This window comes from Amphiura filiformis, chromosome 5, assembly GCF_039555335.1.
Source record: "Amphiura filiformis chromosome 5, Afil_fr2py, whole genome shotgun sequence".
Classification (NCBI taxonomy): domain Eukaryota; kingdom Metazoa; phylum Echinodermata; class Ophiuroidea; order Amphilepidida; family Amphiuridae; genus Amphiura; species Amphiura filiformis.
In genome coordinates, this window is record NC_092632.1 from 48426905 (window position 1) to 48444767 (window position 17863).

Here is a 17863-nt window from a genome sequence, read left to right on the forward strand (position 1 = left end):
TCATCATCATCATCATCATCATCATCATCATCATCATCATCATCATCATCATCAGGTTCAGAACTTAGTAACGTTCATCATCAAGTTCATCGAAAGAAAAGGTTTAATCCAAAGTGCACACTGATTGCATCAGTATCACATACAAATTAGTTTATGAGTCATGGTCCAAAAAGAATAAGGTTTTTTAACCTTTTTCATATTTCATAGAACCATAGTTATCATAGTAAAATTAACCGAACTAAGAGGCAATTGAATAGAACTAGAAAAGACATATACAAGTTCAGGTGTATCGTGTATCGAGCCGTGTTACACGGTACGCGGCATGTCAGTATCTTTCTTCTCTTGACATTATGTGAATGCTGTGAAAAGAATGTCTCAAATTTGGTCAATAATGTAAGAACCTGCGAGCATCAAGTTAAGGGTTCGAGTTTTGTCATCACTTTATGCTTGTCTTGAACCAAACGGAATGTTAAATTCACATTTCACACGCCTCTTAAAGTCACTGAACTTTAACTTACTGGAGAAGCTAGAAATCCATGCTAGAAATGCTCAAATAACGTGTACATCATAACATATGATCAAACGGTTCAGACCTTTGACTGGATCGTGAGTATGGCGTGATTTTTGGAGTTTACTTACCCCGCCAGCTATTCACAGAAAACACAAAGAACAGGGTAAACATTCGACACCCAGTTTTGGTGCTTTAAATTAAACGACACTTAACTTATTTCAACTTTGGTTTAATGAAAATGAAAATACGCGTGTCATGAGCAAAACAAAATGAAGAGAGCCATAAATAACCATCACTGGTTATGAATTGTAAAATAAATTTGTGAAATGGAATGGGTTTGTTAGCAAAATGTAAACGGGACAAGGAATAAGTGTGTGTTTATAAAGGGTATTTCTAAGGGTTTTGACAAGGGGTTAACAACCTTTATACAAGACGGGCATACAAGTTGTTATGTGTTCATTGTGTTGTGATTTCAAACTGGTTTAAATACCGGTATACAAATACCCGGGACAAATACTGGCCCAAACGATAATTTGGCTACAAATCATCAGTTGTAATTAAAGTATTGCATCAATATTTATTTCAATCGACCTTACTATTGTTTTACCTTCTAGATAGGAAAGCCATGCAAAGAAAGCCATGAAAATAATTTGTTTCTTATTCATATAGTAGCCTCCACAGCATGCCCATTTTGGACTTTGTCATAGTACTAGTGATAGTAGCCAAAAAATAACACTACACAAATGCGACCCATTTTTATTTTCAAATTTGACCAAATAAAACCCATAAAACCAAAAAACCAGTTGTTATAATAATAAAAGATAAAAATGCGACCCATATCGGCGGCACATAAATTATGTACGTTATACCCTTTCCTACGGAGTCCCCCCCCCCCATACCTTCACCATGTATTCGATCAATTCATTCGAACAAATGTCCAACTATTTACCTAAAATTTTTAGCGCGGCGCACTCTATACCATCAGGTTTACATGTTGGTAGATGAATCTGGCGTTGTAATTAATAAGTATTGCATCAATATTAATTTCAATCGACCTTACTATTGTTTTACCCAATGCGAAATTCTTTTTCCTGACTTTCTATGCATGGCTTGCTTATCTAGAGCAAACACTTAAGCAGAGTCAATATTGAATATTAGCATATTGACTAGCATTTGGAGGAATAAAATGTTTCACAAAGTTTAAAGAGAGAAACGTACATCAACGATATTTATTAATGGTTATATAAAAATGCCAATAGGGTATTAAAGATCATTTTTAAACCATAAATAATAATGCCAATGCATGACTTGATCACATCATATTTGCATGATTCCATTTTTGTTATTCAAACTAGTGGATTTTTTCGGGATTAAAAATTTTTGTTGTTGAATATAATGAATGTTCGCTTGTGTGTAATTCATTGATACTGAAATGGATTTGTACATGATTAATCCCAAAGTTCATTGCTTGTTCTTTTTGGTAGGGTGAGGTAAGGCTTCTCCAGTAAGTTCAATTTCAGTGACTTCAAGAGGCGTGTGAAATGCGAATTTAACATTCCGTTTGGTTCAAGACCAGCAGTAAGTGATGACAAAACTCGAACCCTTAACTTGCTGCTCGCAGGTTCGTCATTATTGACCAAATTTGAGACATTCTTTTTACAGCATTCACGTAATTGTCAAACCTATTACAGTGCTACATTTTGTAAAATTCCAAAAATAAATTTAAGGCTTCTGATTCAAGTTACGACCAAAACTGTTTTGAAAAATAAAAAGGTAAGGTGTTTTGTTAGTAACTTTGTTCTATTTAGTTTAAGAATTCCAACTCATGTAAGCTTATTTGCACATTTCATCTGCCACGAAACGAGGCTAGTATAATTCTGAGCACCTACTACAAGTACTCTTTTTCTGCATTCTGTTTCTTGTTAGTTTTCTTTTCGTACAGGCTAGCATGCTTATATAAGCTTTTAAGCATGGCTTGAGCATTTCGCTTGAGCCTGGTCCCATCAGGACCCAAGTGTGTGTCCTCCCGGACCGACTGGTTAAACAAATACATCATATCAAAAGGGCGTCTATTCAGGATTTACATATAGATCGGATACATTAAGTCTACAATATAACATGTCACTTGTTTTACACAACCATATGCATTAATTTATATTATAGAACCATATTATTTGCATTCGTTAATATTTTCATGCATTCTTATTAATAGCAAATACGGGTATTTCTGTTTGATAAAATCCATTAACTAGGATTTGAAAAATCAATTCTGCTCGACTAGAAGAACCCTAAGCCATAGGCATATACATGACCCCTTTACCGTTTTCGATTGAAACGTAATTAATGTCCGCAGTACGGTTAGTACTATAATACTGACCAACTAATTCACAATCAAGAAATTCACGCAAGCATGAAATGTCTGTATATTTTCCATTTCAAAGCGTATTCAGAATTAACCTTCTTTTCCATCAATATCAATAAGTGCATCTTTAAATATTTACAGTTGGTTTCAATCTAAACAAAATGCATATCAAAATATATTGACAAATAATTCATACTAGTCGATATCAACATCTTTGGTTGTCAAGAATCCATTTTTCAATCGAATATTGACATGGATTCAAAAACAGAAATCGAAAATGGGGTCTCGTTATTGATGCTCTCTTTCAACGGTTCTGTACTGTATAAATGACCAGTGTATAGGATGCTTGATCAATCTTCAACATATAACAGCTGATGAGATTGCTAAAAGTCAAATGTTGATGTATATAGTATATGATATACATGCTGTAAGACCAGAGAAGATTATCTTCTCTGTGTACGACATATGGAAGTTTACAATTCAAATTTTAACTGTGTTTTTCTAAATGTCAGTGACTTTGTATTTTGTAGCCACACAATATATCAGGAAAATTATTTTGTGTTGGCTTCAAATATTAATAATCTCTTTTTTACATAATGTTAAAACATGGTTAAAATCTCAGGTTAAAATAATCCGAAGCGGCAGCACAGGCCCAATTTATAATCTTTTCCTAGATCTTTTGCATCCAAGACATATTTTGGTAACTTTTGGGCAAGTTCGATATTGATGTTTACATAAAACCCGCATAAAACCCAATGTTAAATATCAATACAAAATGTCCGCTGAAAATGTTTGGTAAATGGGTTGTCCGTTAATTTACATAATAAGTAAACCTGAAAAAATCCCGAAAAAAAAAACCTTTTAAAGGTCGACTTACACTGAAACTTGAGAACACAACCAGTAAATAAATATAACTTGAAATAATTGATATCCTTGGTACTATATGCTATTTTAAGAATTTAGGGGATAGTGCATGTGTCTCTATTTCAACATTCCAATACACGATTTTCATTTTGTAACATGATATTTTTAAAGCAAAGGCATACTATTCACAAATACACACCTGATTGCCAAAGACACCTATAGCACATGCTGTTGAGACCTCATTAGCTCCAAACCATGTGGCAGCGACATGGGCTGGCATTCCAAGAATAAATACTTGAGCAATAGATACAACAGTCTGTCCCAAGAACGCCAACCAAAAAGTTTCTGGAACTGATCCAGCATATCGCAGCCATGCCCCTGAACAGTTTAAACTCGCTGCAAGCACACCAATTACTTTCAGTCCTTGCTCTCTTTCCAGAAGCCATGTAACAGGGAAGATTAGTGGAATATACACCAACATATAGATCATAGAAAGCCAGTCAACGGTGAGATAACCAACATTATAATAATCACGAACTACATTGCTTATGGTTGCATACTGAATCCATTGAGCTGCATTGCTCATCGAGACCAAACAAAATATAAAAAGCATAAACCATCTTCGATAATATACTCTAGGTATAATAGGAGATTGAGGTCTTCCAGACTTAGCAGTCTCGGCTTTTGCTTCTTCTTCTTTAGTCTTCATGATACTTCCATCAGCTGCGATGCTAACATTCAGAAGTGGAGAGTATTTATGATCTTTACTTCCTCGACTTCGGACAGTGCCGTTTGAACTGTTGGGATCTTGCAGGACCCACACGCCGTCTACGTCATTATCTACTGTGTAACCATTGATTGGACTAGCAGACCTATCGATGTGACCTGATTTATGATGCCAAGGATCCAATACGTAGTTATTCTCAGTAATATTGATACTTGGCGATGTCTCTTCATCCACCTCGTTTGCTTCGTCGATTAAAGCATTTTGGCTTTGGTTTGGCTCCATTGTGCTGAATGTGGCAGTTGATTCGTAAATCAACAAAATTATTCCATTGAAAGAAACTATGCGTCAAGTCAAATTACCAGTCACGCAAAGAGCATCATTCCTTTGCATCCGATGAGAAAATTCACCAAGGGCATACACATAACAACTGCATCACTTTACGTACATGTATTGCACACAAGGTCGTATATCATCTTATCATCATCAGTCAAAAGATAAACGATAAATAATTATATCAACTATCGATGCATCATTTGGTCCTCCAAAGCGATGTGACAGTAACCAGCTGGCTAGGTTCAGTTTGGCCGGGTCATCTTTAAATATTTTGGTGGTTCGCATCAATGAGCGAACTGTATGTTGTTGCTTTACTTGCTAATGCATTACCTGTCATTCCTGCTACAGCCATAAAGTAAAGTTGCCATCCCGTTATTCGTTTTGCAAGCCCGTGCATGGCAAACAAAAATCACTCGCTAAGATTCAACATGTTCAGCTCATTTACCCGTCCATTTGCGATGCCTTACATAGTAGTAAGGTATGTTATTTAACATGTTTGAGTATATTTTGTTTACAGGGTGTACTTAACTATGTTAACGCATGATTTTAATCCTTATTACAATACATTAAGGGGGTGCTACACCCCTGTGGTATATTTGTGACTATTTTTGCATTTTTCTCAAAAAATAATAATACACTGGTAACAAAAGTTATGTATATTATTGGGGCAAGGAATCCAATTACTACACTGAAATTTCAGTGACTCAAGATAAGCGGTTCAGTAAATTATGATAAGAAATGAGGTACATCCTATCGGTACCTTATTTCTTATCATAAATAAAGAACCGCTTGTCATGGGTCACTGATATTCCAGTGTAGTAATTGGATTCCTTGCCCCTATAATATACATAACTTTTGTTACCAGTGTGTTATTAGTTTTTGAGAAAAATGCAAAAATAGACATAAATTTATCGAGGGGTGTAGTACCCCTTAAATTTTTTTCAATCCTCACCTACTTGTAAACCAAAGTGTATCATGAATAGCAGTTTATGTGTTTTTTATATTATATGCATCAAGTAGTATTTGAGCGCATTACGCCGCTTTTATTAAATATAAAACACACTGCACTATGGATGGGGCAAGTCATAGCGGGATCAAACATACTTGGCTGAATATACCCAGCATCAAACCGTTTCTGCCCTTATTTCAGTTCCTTCACAGGCCATCATGGTATATAAATCTGAAACAAAGACGGGCGTTCATTAGCAACCCCCTATCACGGTGCATTCTCAAAATATAAAATCAGTTGGGTAGGATTCTTATTCTTTCTTAAATAATTTTCTTCAGCGCAGCTCCCTCTTTCTTTAATATTATAAGATAATGATAAAGGACATGAAGGATATTGTATCTTATTGTGAATTCTACGGGCATTGCGTTTTGAAAACCATCTGTAGTTACGTAACTTTAACATGTTTAACATGTTTTGTCGGTCTTTTGACATGCTGTCGTATGACGATTTTTTGACAAAATGAGTTGTATAAACTTTCACAATCTATTGATGAAACTCTATTATATTCACAAAGTATTGAGACCTCAATGTAATTAGTTAATGAGATATGGCACTTAGTAGTGTGATACGCCATGGTTTTATGGTTTTGTTTCAAGAAAGATTCTCCTCCTCATCCTGACTTAAAAATGGGTCTCACACCTCTCTCTTTTGAATCTTCTGCATAGGTGTTGGGTATTTGGCTCCAGACTGACCTCAAATGAGATGGTCAAATTGACCATACGAGCAAGAATTCCAATAGAAGGCTATTCATGCTTCGTACTCTTAAGAAGTTCGGGTTCACTACTAGTTAGGGGTTCACTACTAGTTAGTGACTGTTTACAGAGGATATATTAGACCCCTGGTGGAACTTTGTATTCCGATGTCATGTGGCACTCCATGCTCACATATTTCCAGCAGTCCATCAAGCTTGAGAACATCCAGTAAAGAGCTCCGAAAATTATCTTTGGTTCCCGGCTTTGGGTCCAATTATGTGTCTTATGAAAATGCTCTTGTTGTGTGCAATCTTGATAAACTATCTGCTAGGAGGGAGCAACATTGTCGTAATTTCTCTCGTTCATATTGCCCAAGTCTGATCGGACCATCTAGTTTCTTCCTCCCAGCAGAGGACATGCTCATGGTAGACAATTAAGAAACTACGCCAATCTCACCCAGCCGCGTACAGATAGGTTTGCTATAGGAGTCCAATTCCTTACAGTAACCCATCATAATTCTGCTTCCTAGTCCTACATTGCCTTGCTGGGGGTCCTGTTTATTTTTGGATGCCCTGAGTTCTGATCTCTTTTATTGTTTATATTTATTTTATTTAATATGTGTTATATATAATGCTTTTCTCATTGTTATTTTTTTGCTTATATTTTGTGTGCAATGTAATTCGGCCTCCGGGCCGCGATTTTGTGCTATAAAATCATATCATAAAGACCGTTTGAAGCTGTTTTATCGATATCGGGGCTTGAGATTGGAATTCCAATTTCCTTTCTCACGAAGTAAGGGCTAAGAGTAAAATTGTACAATTATGTTTGGGAGTGGCCTTCTCTCCTTTTCCTTGATATTTTCTTCCATTTCTTGCTTTGTTTATCAAAGCTATCTGGGCCAGCATGTATCTTATTAGCCTACACTGGCTTTCCCCGGGTGTACAGATGACCATACGGGGACGTGCCGCAAATATGGGTAGCATTTTCAGCCTTTTGGTACTCAATGACCCCTTTTTCAAAGCCTATTTTGGTATACGAATGGGTCCTTTTTTTCAAAATATTTTCGGAAAATAGCCCAATGTTTTCATAATCTAGCCAAAATTTGTAAAAACTAAGACAATTTGGGTTAAATTCGGCCAAAAGTTAGACTTTTGGTATATCAATGGGTCCAAATTTCTTGAAAAATTGGTATATTTATGGGTCCACTTTCAAATTCTCAGCGGCACGTCCCTACCAAAACCAAACTTGAGTACCCCCAGGCTATCCAGGCTTGTGCATTTTGATTGTATGAGCTTGGAACGGGCATGGATTTCCCATGGATTAGCATGTGTCCCTCACCGACCAACTTGGGTAAACAAACAAACAAACGAAGAAATTGAACCTCACTGATGATATCCCGGCATTATATAACCAAGTGGTATTTTTCGCGCGCTCCGCTCGCAATATTGTTTCAAGGGGTGCCATTCTGTATCCTTGCTCCCGGGCGCCACAACATCTGACCTGAACTGAATGAATTAAATATAAAGAAAGTGCCATGTCAAAAGCTGTACTAAAGTTTCACGAATGGCTACGATGCTAACTTTAGTATTATAGACGAGACATATAAAGTCTCTGAAAAAACACCTGTATAAGAAAAATATCATTTTGGCAACACTATTTTTCCTGTCTCGTCTTGTTGACAGCTCAATCAGCTGATCGGAAATTATAAACATGCGCTCTACACTACTAGACATTTTGTGTGATACAATTCAAAAGTTCAATGAAAACGATAAAACGTTTTGATGCTATTACGTGACAGTAGTTTCATTTCTGATAAGAACAATATACTTATCACAATTATTACTTAAAAGAATAAGATTAAAAGGTATGTCACGCATTACTGTGATGGATGCAAAAAGTAGACAACGACGATGGCATTCACTGCCACATTGTGATTGCGACGCCATAGTGTCATCTCCGCAGTACTATTACTAAACGTGGTGTTTAGGGATGTTCCCGGGATATGCTCAACAAAATTATAATAATTTGCATTGCATCTGGGTTACCGTCACTAGATGCTAAAATATTATGTTTTCTCCTTTATCTAAAAATGTATTCAATATTGTGTGAGGCCATTTACACGGTATCACAAACTGCACGCACACGGTATAACCAAATACCATGCCATTCAGTGGCTTTCAGTGTATTCATGCATTGAAGCATATAAATCCCGGGATATAAATAAAATGAAGGCCACCCATATAATTGATGGTTTTTGGTACAAATGATAATCATCTTATTTCTTACAACTTATTTCTCAATATAATTAATCTTTTCCTTGAGCACGTCCCTGTCCCTTGTCTTGTCCTTTGGTTATGTTTAGTAAAATTGCTTTATTTTTGTGCTAATTTCATTTGATTTTAGGGAAAGGCTAACTTTCAGGCCTTTTTGGTCTTGCAGCCTTTTCCTCCATATGTATCGTGTTTGTATATTTTTTGATGTAATGTAATGTAATGTAATGATTTTTATGGAAATAAATAAATATGAATGAATATGAATATGAATTATCTTCAAAAAGATGTGTGATATAATCATGATATCAAAAAACACAGAGTACCATGCCTGTGTTACCATGATTACAGGACTATATATAGAATATGCATGCTATGGTCATATCTCTTAACGTGCATGCATCGCGCATGGATATGATGGAAATCTATTTCTTCTGTTTTTCATAGTTTTCCTCATTATACAATGAAAATCATAAGAAATATATTTACAAATCCTAATAAGACAAAGTCAAACATAAGAATAGCTTTTTCTAGATGCTTATTTTCAATTCTCATAGTTTTCCTCATAACACAATAAAAAACACCCAAAGAAATAGATTTTCAAATCCTAATAAAACAAAGTCAAACATAAGAATATCTTTTTTCTAGATGCTTATTTTCAATTCTCATAGTTTTCCTCATAACACAATAAAAAAAAACAAAGAAATAGATTTTCAAACCCTAATAAAACAAAGTCAAACATAAGAATGTCTTTTTTCTAGATGCTTATTTTCAATTCTCATAATTCCCCATAATACAATGAAAAACAAAATAAATAGATTTACAAACCCTAACAAAACAAAATGAAACAAAACAAACACTTGTAAGGGGGGGCCTGATGCAAAAAAATTCATCGCGAAACTTTTTCAGGGCCTCCCCTTTTTGACATGAAAATTATGGGTCAACCCCATAGAAAAGCATATAAACTCAATTTTCCCAGGAAAATGTGTGGTCTTTTTCTTCAGTCCCCCCCCTTAGGAGGGTCAAAAGTTTTCAGGGCCCCCTTTTTGCATCAGGCCACTCCCCCTTACAAGTGTTTGTGAACGGTCCTTTAAAAAGAATAAAAATGTATTTCTTTTTTTGGGGGGGGGGGATTATAAGAATTGAAAATAAGCATTTAAAACAGTTATTCTTATGTTTTACTTTATTTTATTAGGATTTGTAAAATATAATTCTTTTGGTTTTTCATTGTATTATGAGGAAAACTATTAGAATTTAGATAATTTAGATTTACCGAACCTAACAAAACAAAATCAAACATAAGAATAACTTTGTTTAGCTGCTTATTTTCAATTCTCATAATTTTCCTCATAATACAATGAAAAACAAAAGAAATATATTTACAAATCCTAATAAAACAGAGTCAAACATAAGAATAACTTTTTTTATTCTTTTTAAGTTATTCTTATGTTTGACTTTGTTTTATTAGGGTTTGAAAATCTATTTCTTTTGTTTTTCCTTGTATTATGAGGAAAATTATGAGAATTGAAAATAAGCATCTAAAAAAGTTATTCTGATGTTGGACTTTATTTTATTAGGATTTGAAAATCCATTTTCCTTTTCATGAGTTTTCCTCATTAAACAATGAAAAACATAAGAAATATATTTACAAATCCTAATAAAACAAAGTCAAACATAGAAATAGCATTTCCAGATGCTTATTTTCAATTCTCATCATAGTTTTCCTCATAATACAATGAAAACAAACGAAAAATATTTACAAATCCTATTAAAACAAAGTCAAAAATAAGAATAACTTTTTTATTCTTTTAAAGTTATTCTTATGTTTGACTTTGCTTTATTAGGGTTTGAAAAATGTTTCCCCTTGTATTATGAGGAAAATTATGAGGAGAATTGAAAACAAACATCTAGACAACAGTTATTCTTATGTTTGACTTTGTATTATTAAGATTTGTAAATTTTTCAGTATTTCTTTTGTTTTTCATTATGAGGAAAATTATGAATATTGAAAACAAACATCTAGACAAAAATTATTCTTATGTTTGACTTTGTATTGTTAAGATTTGTAAATATACTGTTTTTCATGAGGAAAATTATGAGAATTGTTTGACTCTGTTTAATTATGATTTAAAAATCTATTTCTTTTGTTTTTCATTGTATTATAAGGTAAATTATGAGAATTGAAAATAAGCATACAGACAAAAGCTATTCTTATGTTTGACTTTGTTTTATTAGGATTTGTAAATATATATTTTTTGTTTTTTATTGTATTATGAGGAAAATTATGAGAATTGAAAATAAACATCTAGACAAAAATTATTCTTATGTTTGACTTTGTAAATATACAGTATTTCTTTTGTTTTTCATTATGAGGAAAATTATGAATATTGAAAACAAACATCTAGACAACAATTATTCTTATGTTTGACTTTGTATTATTAAGATTTGTAAATATACTGTATTTCTTTTGTTTTTCATTATGAGGAAAATTATGAGAATCGAAAACAAACATCTAGACAACGGTTATTCTTATGTTTGACTTTGTATTATTAAGATTTGTAAATATACTGTATTTCTTTTGTTTTTTATTATGAGGAAAATTATGAGAATCGAAAACAAACATCTAGACAACGGTTATTCTTATGTTTGACTTTGTATTGTTAAGATTTGTAAATATACTGTATTTCTTTTGTTTTTCATGAGGAAAATTATGAGAATTGGAAAATAAGTATTTTATGTTTGACTCTGTTTTATTAGGGTTTAAAAATCTATTTCTTTTGTTTTTCATTGTATTATGAGGTAAATTATGAGAATTGAAAATAAGCATCTAGACAAAAGCTATTCTTATGTTTGACTTTGTTTTATTAGGATTTGTAAATATATATTTTTGTTTTTATTGTATTATGAGGAAAATTATGAGAATTGAAAATAAACATCTAGACAAAAATTATTCTTATGTTTGACTTTGTAAATATACAGTATTTCTTTTGTTTTTCATTATGAGGAAAATTATGAATATTGAAAACAAACATCTAGACAACAATTATTCTTATGTTTGACTTTGTATTATTAAGATTTGTAAATATACTGTATTTCTTTTGTTTTTCATTATGAGGAAAATTATGAGAATCGAAAACAAACATCTAGACAAAGGTTATTCTTATGTTTGACTTTGTATTATTAAGATTTGTAAATATACAGTATTTCTTTTGTTTTTTATCATGAGGAAAATTATGAGAATCGAAAACAAACATCTAGACAAAAATTATGCTTATGTTTGACTTTGTATTGTTGAGATTTGTAAATATACTGTATTTCTTTTGTTTTTCATGAGGAACATTATGAGAATTGGAAAATAAGCATCTTATGTTTGACTCTGTTTTATTAGGGTTTAAAAATCTATTTCTTTTGTGTTTCATTGTATTATGAGGTAAATTATGAGAATTGAAAATAAGCATCTAGACAAAAGCTATTCTTATGCTTGACTTTGTTTTATTAGGATTTGTAAATATATTTCTTTTGTTTTTCATTATGAGGAAAATTATGAGAATTGAAAACAAACATCTTGACAAAAATTGTTCTTATGTTTGACTTTGTATTATTAAGATTTGTAAATATATTTCTTTTGTTTTTCATTATGAGGAAAATTATAAAAATTGAAAATTATCATCTTATGTTTGACTTTGTTTTATTAGGGTTTGAAAATCTATTTCTTTTGTTTTTCATTGTATTATGAAGAAAGCATTTTATCTCAATTCAATAGCTCCATCACAGCCTTGGTCTTCATCCCTTTATTCTATACGCATCACTTTTTGTGTCTTTCCCTCTGCTCTGTACAATAACCCCATCGCAGCCTTGGTCGTCACATCTTGATGCAAATCACTTAGCATCTTTATCTCTTTATTCAATAGCCCCATCATGGTGATTGGGGCTATTGTATAGAGATGAAGATGCTAAAGAGATAAAGATCAGGCTGTGGTGGGGCTATTACATAGAGATAAAGATGAAGTAATTCGTTTAGAATAAAGAGGTGAAATCAAGGCTTGAGATACAGATGCTAAAAGATACATCGCATATATGACATGTATGATAAATGCTAAAAGTGACTTGTAGGTTTTAGTTTTGTTTAAACCAAGAATTTAGTTGATGTATAGTGTGTTAATATGTGTTATACAAACGAAAACAATGAAATGTGATGCAGTTAATTTAGAAGAAAATACGAAAAAGAGGAAATGTTGGCTTACAAAACATCAGAGTTCGACTTTATTTAGAGATGCTACGTTTAATGCATCCTCCACAGATTGTATGAAATAATGTGATTGGTAACCGAAGACAAAGCTTGTTGATCAGAAATGTTCTGAATGGTTAAAAGTTTGACCTGTTCTGGAAAACCAGACATCTCAGCTAAAATAGTGTTTCCCTACGAATTCTCAGTGGCGGCAGAAGGGGAGGGTTTACCTGGAACGCAAAGCATCGCGCGAAAATGTAAACTTCGGCCTATTTTAGCCCCAATGCAAAAGTATACCAGTTTACCCTATTTGGACCCAAAGTACGGTGTTTTGGGTATATGAGATTCCTTTTCACTATGGTCAGTGATGGTGGTATAATGCAAATTTCGCGCCATTTTTAAATCACTTATTATTATTATTATTATTATTATTATTATTATTATTATTATTATAGTAGTGAGATAGTCTGTTAAAGGACCTAGATCTTGATAGACGCTTTAAATTTATAGACGTGATGAAATTTAAAGACGCTCAAACTTTATTGCACTATAATATCACTCACTGAATTAGCAATTCCACTATGACTGACAGTCCACCTTAATTATCATAGAGTTCTCCCAAGGCAACCAGTACGCCCTTAATTTATAACTTCCCTTTGGGTGATAGTGGTCAGTGGAAAATATCCAGTTAAACAGGATATACCTGATACAGGTAGGATTTTTCCATAGTCGTATACAGGATCTTATACTTAGTATCATATATAACTGGCACTCTGTCTTCTATCTATACTCTATTACTTTAATTCTATCTATTGAAGGGCATTATGCCAGGAAGGGTTTAAAAAAATCTAATGAACAATTTTTGTAATATGTTATAATTCCCTATTTGATTTGGAAAAAAATGCACGCATAGCGGTTAAAGGAGGTTGGCCGGTCGGTGGTGTCGTTGGTCATGTGGGTGATAAATGAGCGATTAAGGAGAGCGTCCGGTTGGATGTAGTTGGTGAACACCGTATAGTAAATCATTTGAACCGATATTTGGAGGATATGAATCAAAAGAGGGTTGAATATTGATGAAGGCAAACCCTCCTCAGTTAGATCTTTATTCCAATTCATAACATTTTTATATCATAGTTCAGTATAATTTACTGAGAAGTCAATGTCATTTACAGGCCTATGATCCTGTATAATAGGACCATAGAATGAACACTGATTGTATATTCAGGTATCTTATGAACTGGGCCCAGGGGAAACTGATTAATTGGGTGAATTAGTTGTATTGGATAATCGCTCCAATTAATTGTAAGAACAATCTATTTCTGAGGTGACGATCTCAGTGATCTAGTAGGAAGTGTAAGTGAACGAGAATTAGGAAAGTTAAGCACTAAATGATTCATATACTATCGATCTATTCTAACGAACGGGTAAAACAGACAAATGAAAAATAAGTTAATAATTTTGTATGCATTTAATTAATTTATTTTAGAACTTGACAACCTTCTGTTACATATAATACATTATAATATATTTTTAGAAAGGTACTCAACACTATCCAGTAGGTCTACATGTGTATTCTCATTATAATAAACATATTGTATACACCGCAGTTTCACTTCCTGGGACCAATTAAACATTCAGGAATGTTGGTAATATAAGCGGGCAGTTTAAGTAACACCTTGAAGGAAGTAACTAATATCATGAATATCATCTATTGGTTCATGGTTGATATTAAGAAGACGAAGCAACAGGTGTTATTGGATACCTCTACACAAAGGAAAGGTATATAAAATGGTCCAAAATATTTTTAAGGGGTTATGTCATACTTATTGCCGTTGACTCACTCGTTGCTAATGTGAAGTTGAAATAAGACCTTTTAAGGGGATATTTGATAAAGGAGGAGTAAGAGATTAAACATAATAGTGAGTCACCAGACCTATTTCATTTTTTTTTTCATTTCATTTTATTTGCCAGAAAAAACACATAAATACAAAACAAAATTCATACAATATAAAAGTACAATACAATCATGATAAAATACATTAAAAAATGAAAATAATGAGGGAAATCGATTTTAAATTAAATACAATCATTAAATTTGATAAATTGACATTCCTACCAATAAATATCAACAGCAAAAAAGGGGGAGCATTTTGGGTGAGGTGTGTAGATGAACAGGACACAAGTCAAGAACACAGGGACGAACAAGAACGAGAGTACTGCCCTGGCAGGGAAGACCAAATAGTAGCAAATGCCACTTTCTATGATCTAATGCCACTTTCTATAAATCTATGATAGACCGTCAAACAACAACACAAAATAAAGAACAATACAAAAAGGTATATATCTTTCAATTTTCCCCTTTATTATAGAATGATATTCAAAGGCTCTTTGTAAGCATTACTCGATGGTTTAATGTAGGTATCAAATCAACATGATTAATGTTCAATGTACTTTGTATTAGATTTTATTATACGCTGTTTGTTAAATATTTTATAGTATTATTATATGTTAAGTAATACATAGTTTAGTGATGGCGGTGGTAATTTTGGTTCCTTTTTCACACGCTGTCTTCATCATCAGCTTCCTTTTCTTCATACGTATCTTCATCGTACAGGAAAAGACCTTCGAACTTGACTTGATACTTAGCCACCACTCTTTTGATTGCTGTGTGAATATCCACGCCTTTGTCGATTTTGTCTTCGAGTTCATCCGTGATTTCTTGATACAGGTTATCATCTTTCAAATGCGCAAAATTCCATAAAAATGTGGTAAATTGGTTGAAAAAGGCACGTTTAACAGCCCACAAGGTCTTCGTGTAGGCTTTCTCCTTAGCCCGCTCTTGACCCAATCCCTCAGCAATGTACTTTTCATATTTTTCAGCTCTCATCTCTTCAGTGGCTTCCATGGCTTGCGCGTACCATTCTTGATACGTAGCGTTGTCTTCCAGTTCATCACTTATCTCTTCATCCGATGACTTTGCGTCTTCCGTCTCCGAATCCTCATTCTCGGAATCTCCGCTGGAATCTTCGTCTTCATCCTCCGTAGATTCGGAATCTTCCGAATTTTCAACTCTGCGCTTTTTGACCTGGGGTTCGTAATCATCTACGTCGGAATAATCGGGTTGATTAGCTTCCATTTCAGAATTGTCGCCAACTTCGTGCGAATTTTCAACGTGCCTCTGCAAGTTGTATCGCCGACTAAAGCTTCTGTCGCAGGAGGAGCAAGCGTAGGATTTGTCCGTAGCGGATAAAGCGCTCATGCTGACTCTTTGAAGGTTAATCTCCGAATTAATTAATTTATTTTAGAACTTGACAACCTTCTGTTACATATAATACATTATAATATATTTTTAGAAAGGTACTCAACACTATCCAGTAGGTCTACATGTGTATTCTCATTATAATAAACATATTGTATACACCGCAGTTTCACTTCCTGGGACCAATTAAACATTCAGGAATGTTGGTAATATAAGCGGGCAGTTTAAGTAACACCTTGAAGGAAGTAACTAATATCATGAATATCATCTATTGGTTCATGGTTGATATTAAGAAGACGAAGCAACAGGTGTTATTGGATACCTCTACACAAAGGAAAGGTATATAAAATGGTCCAAAATATTTTTAAGGGGTTATGTCATACTTATTGCCGTTGACTCACTCGTTGCTAATGTGAAGTTGAAATAAGACCTTTTAAGGGGATATTTGATAAAGGAGGAGTAAGAGATTAAACATAATAGTGAGTCACCAGACCTATTTCATTTTTTTTTCATTTCATTTTATTTGCCAGAAAAAACACATAAATACAAAACAAAATTCATACAATATAAAAGTACAATACAATCATGATAAAATACATTAAAAAATGAAAATAATGAGGGAAATCGATTTTAAATTAAATACAATCATTAAATTTGATAAATTGACATTCCTACCAATAAATATCAACAAAAAAAGGGGAGCATTTTGGGTGAGGTGTGTAGATGAACAGGACACAAGTCAAGAACACAGGGACGAACAAGAACGAGAGTACTGCCCTGGCAGGGAAGACCAAATAGTAGCAAATGCCACTTTCTATGATCTAATGCCACTTTCTATAAATCTATGATAGACCGTCAAACAACAACACAAAATAAAGAAAAAAAAAAAAGGTATATATCTTTCAATTTTCCCCTTTATTATAGAATGATATTCAAAGGCTCTTTGTAAGCATTACTCGATGGTTTAATGTAGGTATCAAATCAACATGATTAATGTTCAATGTACTTTGTATTAGATTTTATTATACGCTGTTTGTTAAATATTTTATAGTATTATTATATGTTAAGTAATACATAGTTTAGTGATGGCGGTGGTAATTTTGGTTCCTTTTTCACACGCTGTCTTCATCATCAGCTTCCTTTTCTTCATACGTATCTTCATCGTACAGGAAAAGACCTTCGAACTTGACTTGATACTTAGCCACCACTCTTTTGATTGCTGTGTGAATATCCACGCCTTTGTCGATTTTGTCTTCGAGTTCATCCGTGATTTCTTGATACAGGTTATCATCTTTCAAATGCGCAAAATTCCATAAAAATGTGGTAAATTGGTTGAAAAAGGCACGTTTAACAGCCCACAAGGTCTTCGTGTAGGCTTTCTCCTTAGCCCGCTCTTGACCCAATCCCTCAGCAATGTACTTTTCATATTTTTCAGCTCTCATCTCTTCAGTGGCTTCCATGGCTTGCGCGTACCATTCTTGATACGTAGCGTTGTCTTCCAGTTCATCACTTATCTCTTCATCCGATGACTTTGCGTCTTCCGTCTCCGAATCCTCATTCTCGGAATCTCCGCTGGAATCTTCGTCTTCATCCTCCGTAGATTCGGAA

At 33.6% G+C, this 17863-nt stretch overlaps 1 protein-coding gene across 3 annotated transcripts in view; it reads right to left on the minus strand.

Annotated features, from left to right (window-relative positions):
• Nucleotides 1-17863, minus strand: part of LOC140153282 (choline/ethanolamine transporter flvcr2a-like) — a 124085-nt gene that overhangs the window by 44589 nt on the left and 61633 nt on the right. Inside the window, exon 1 of one of the 3 annotated variants that reach the window (XM_072175984.1) lies at nucleotides 3937-5153. The exons of the other annotated variants lie outside the window; for them this stretch is intronic. Within the exon in view, the coding sequence (XP_072032085.1) occupies nucleotides 3937-4746 (810 nt within the window). The 5' untranslated portion in view covers nucleotides 4747-5153. Of the gene's footprint in view, nucleotides 1-3936; nucleotides 5154-17863 lie in introns of those variants that run through there. 3 annotated transcript variants of the gene reach the window in all.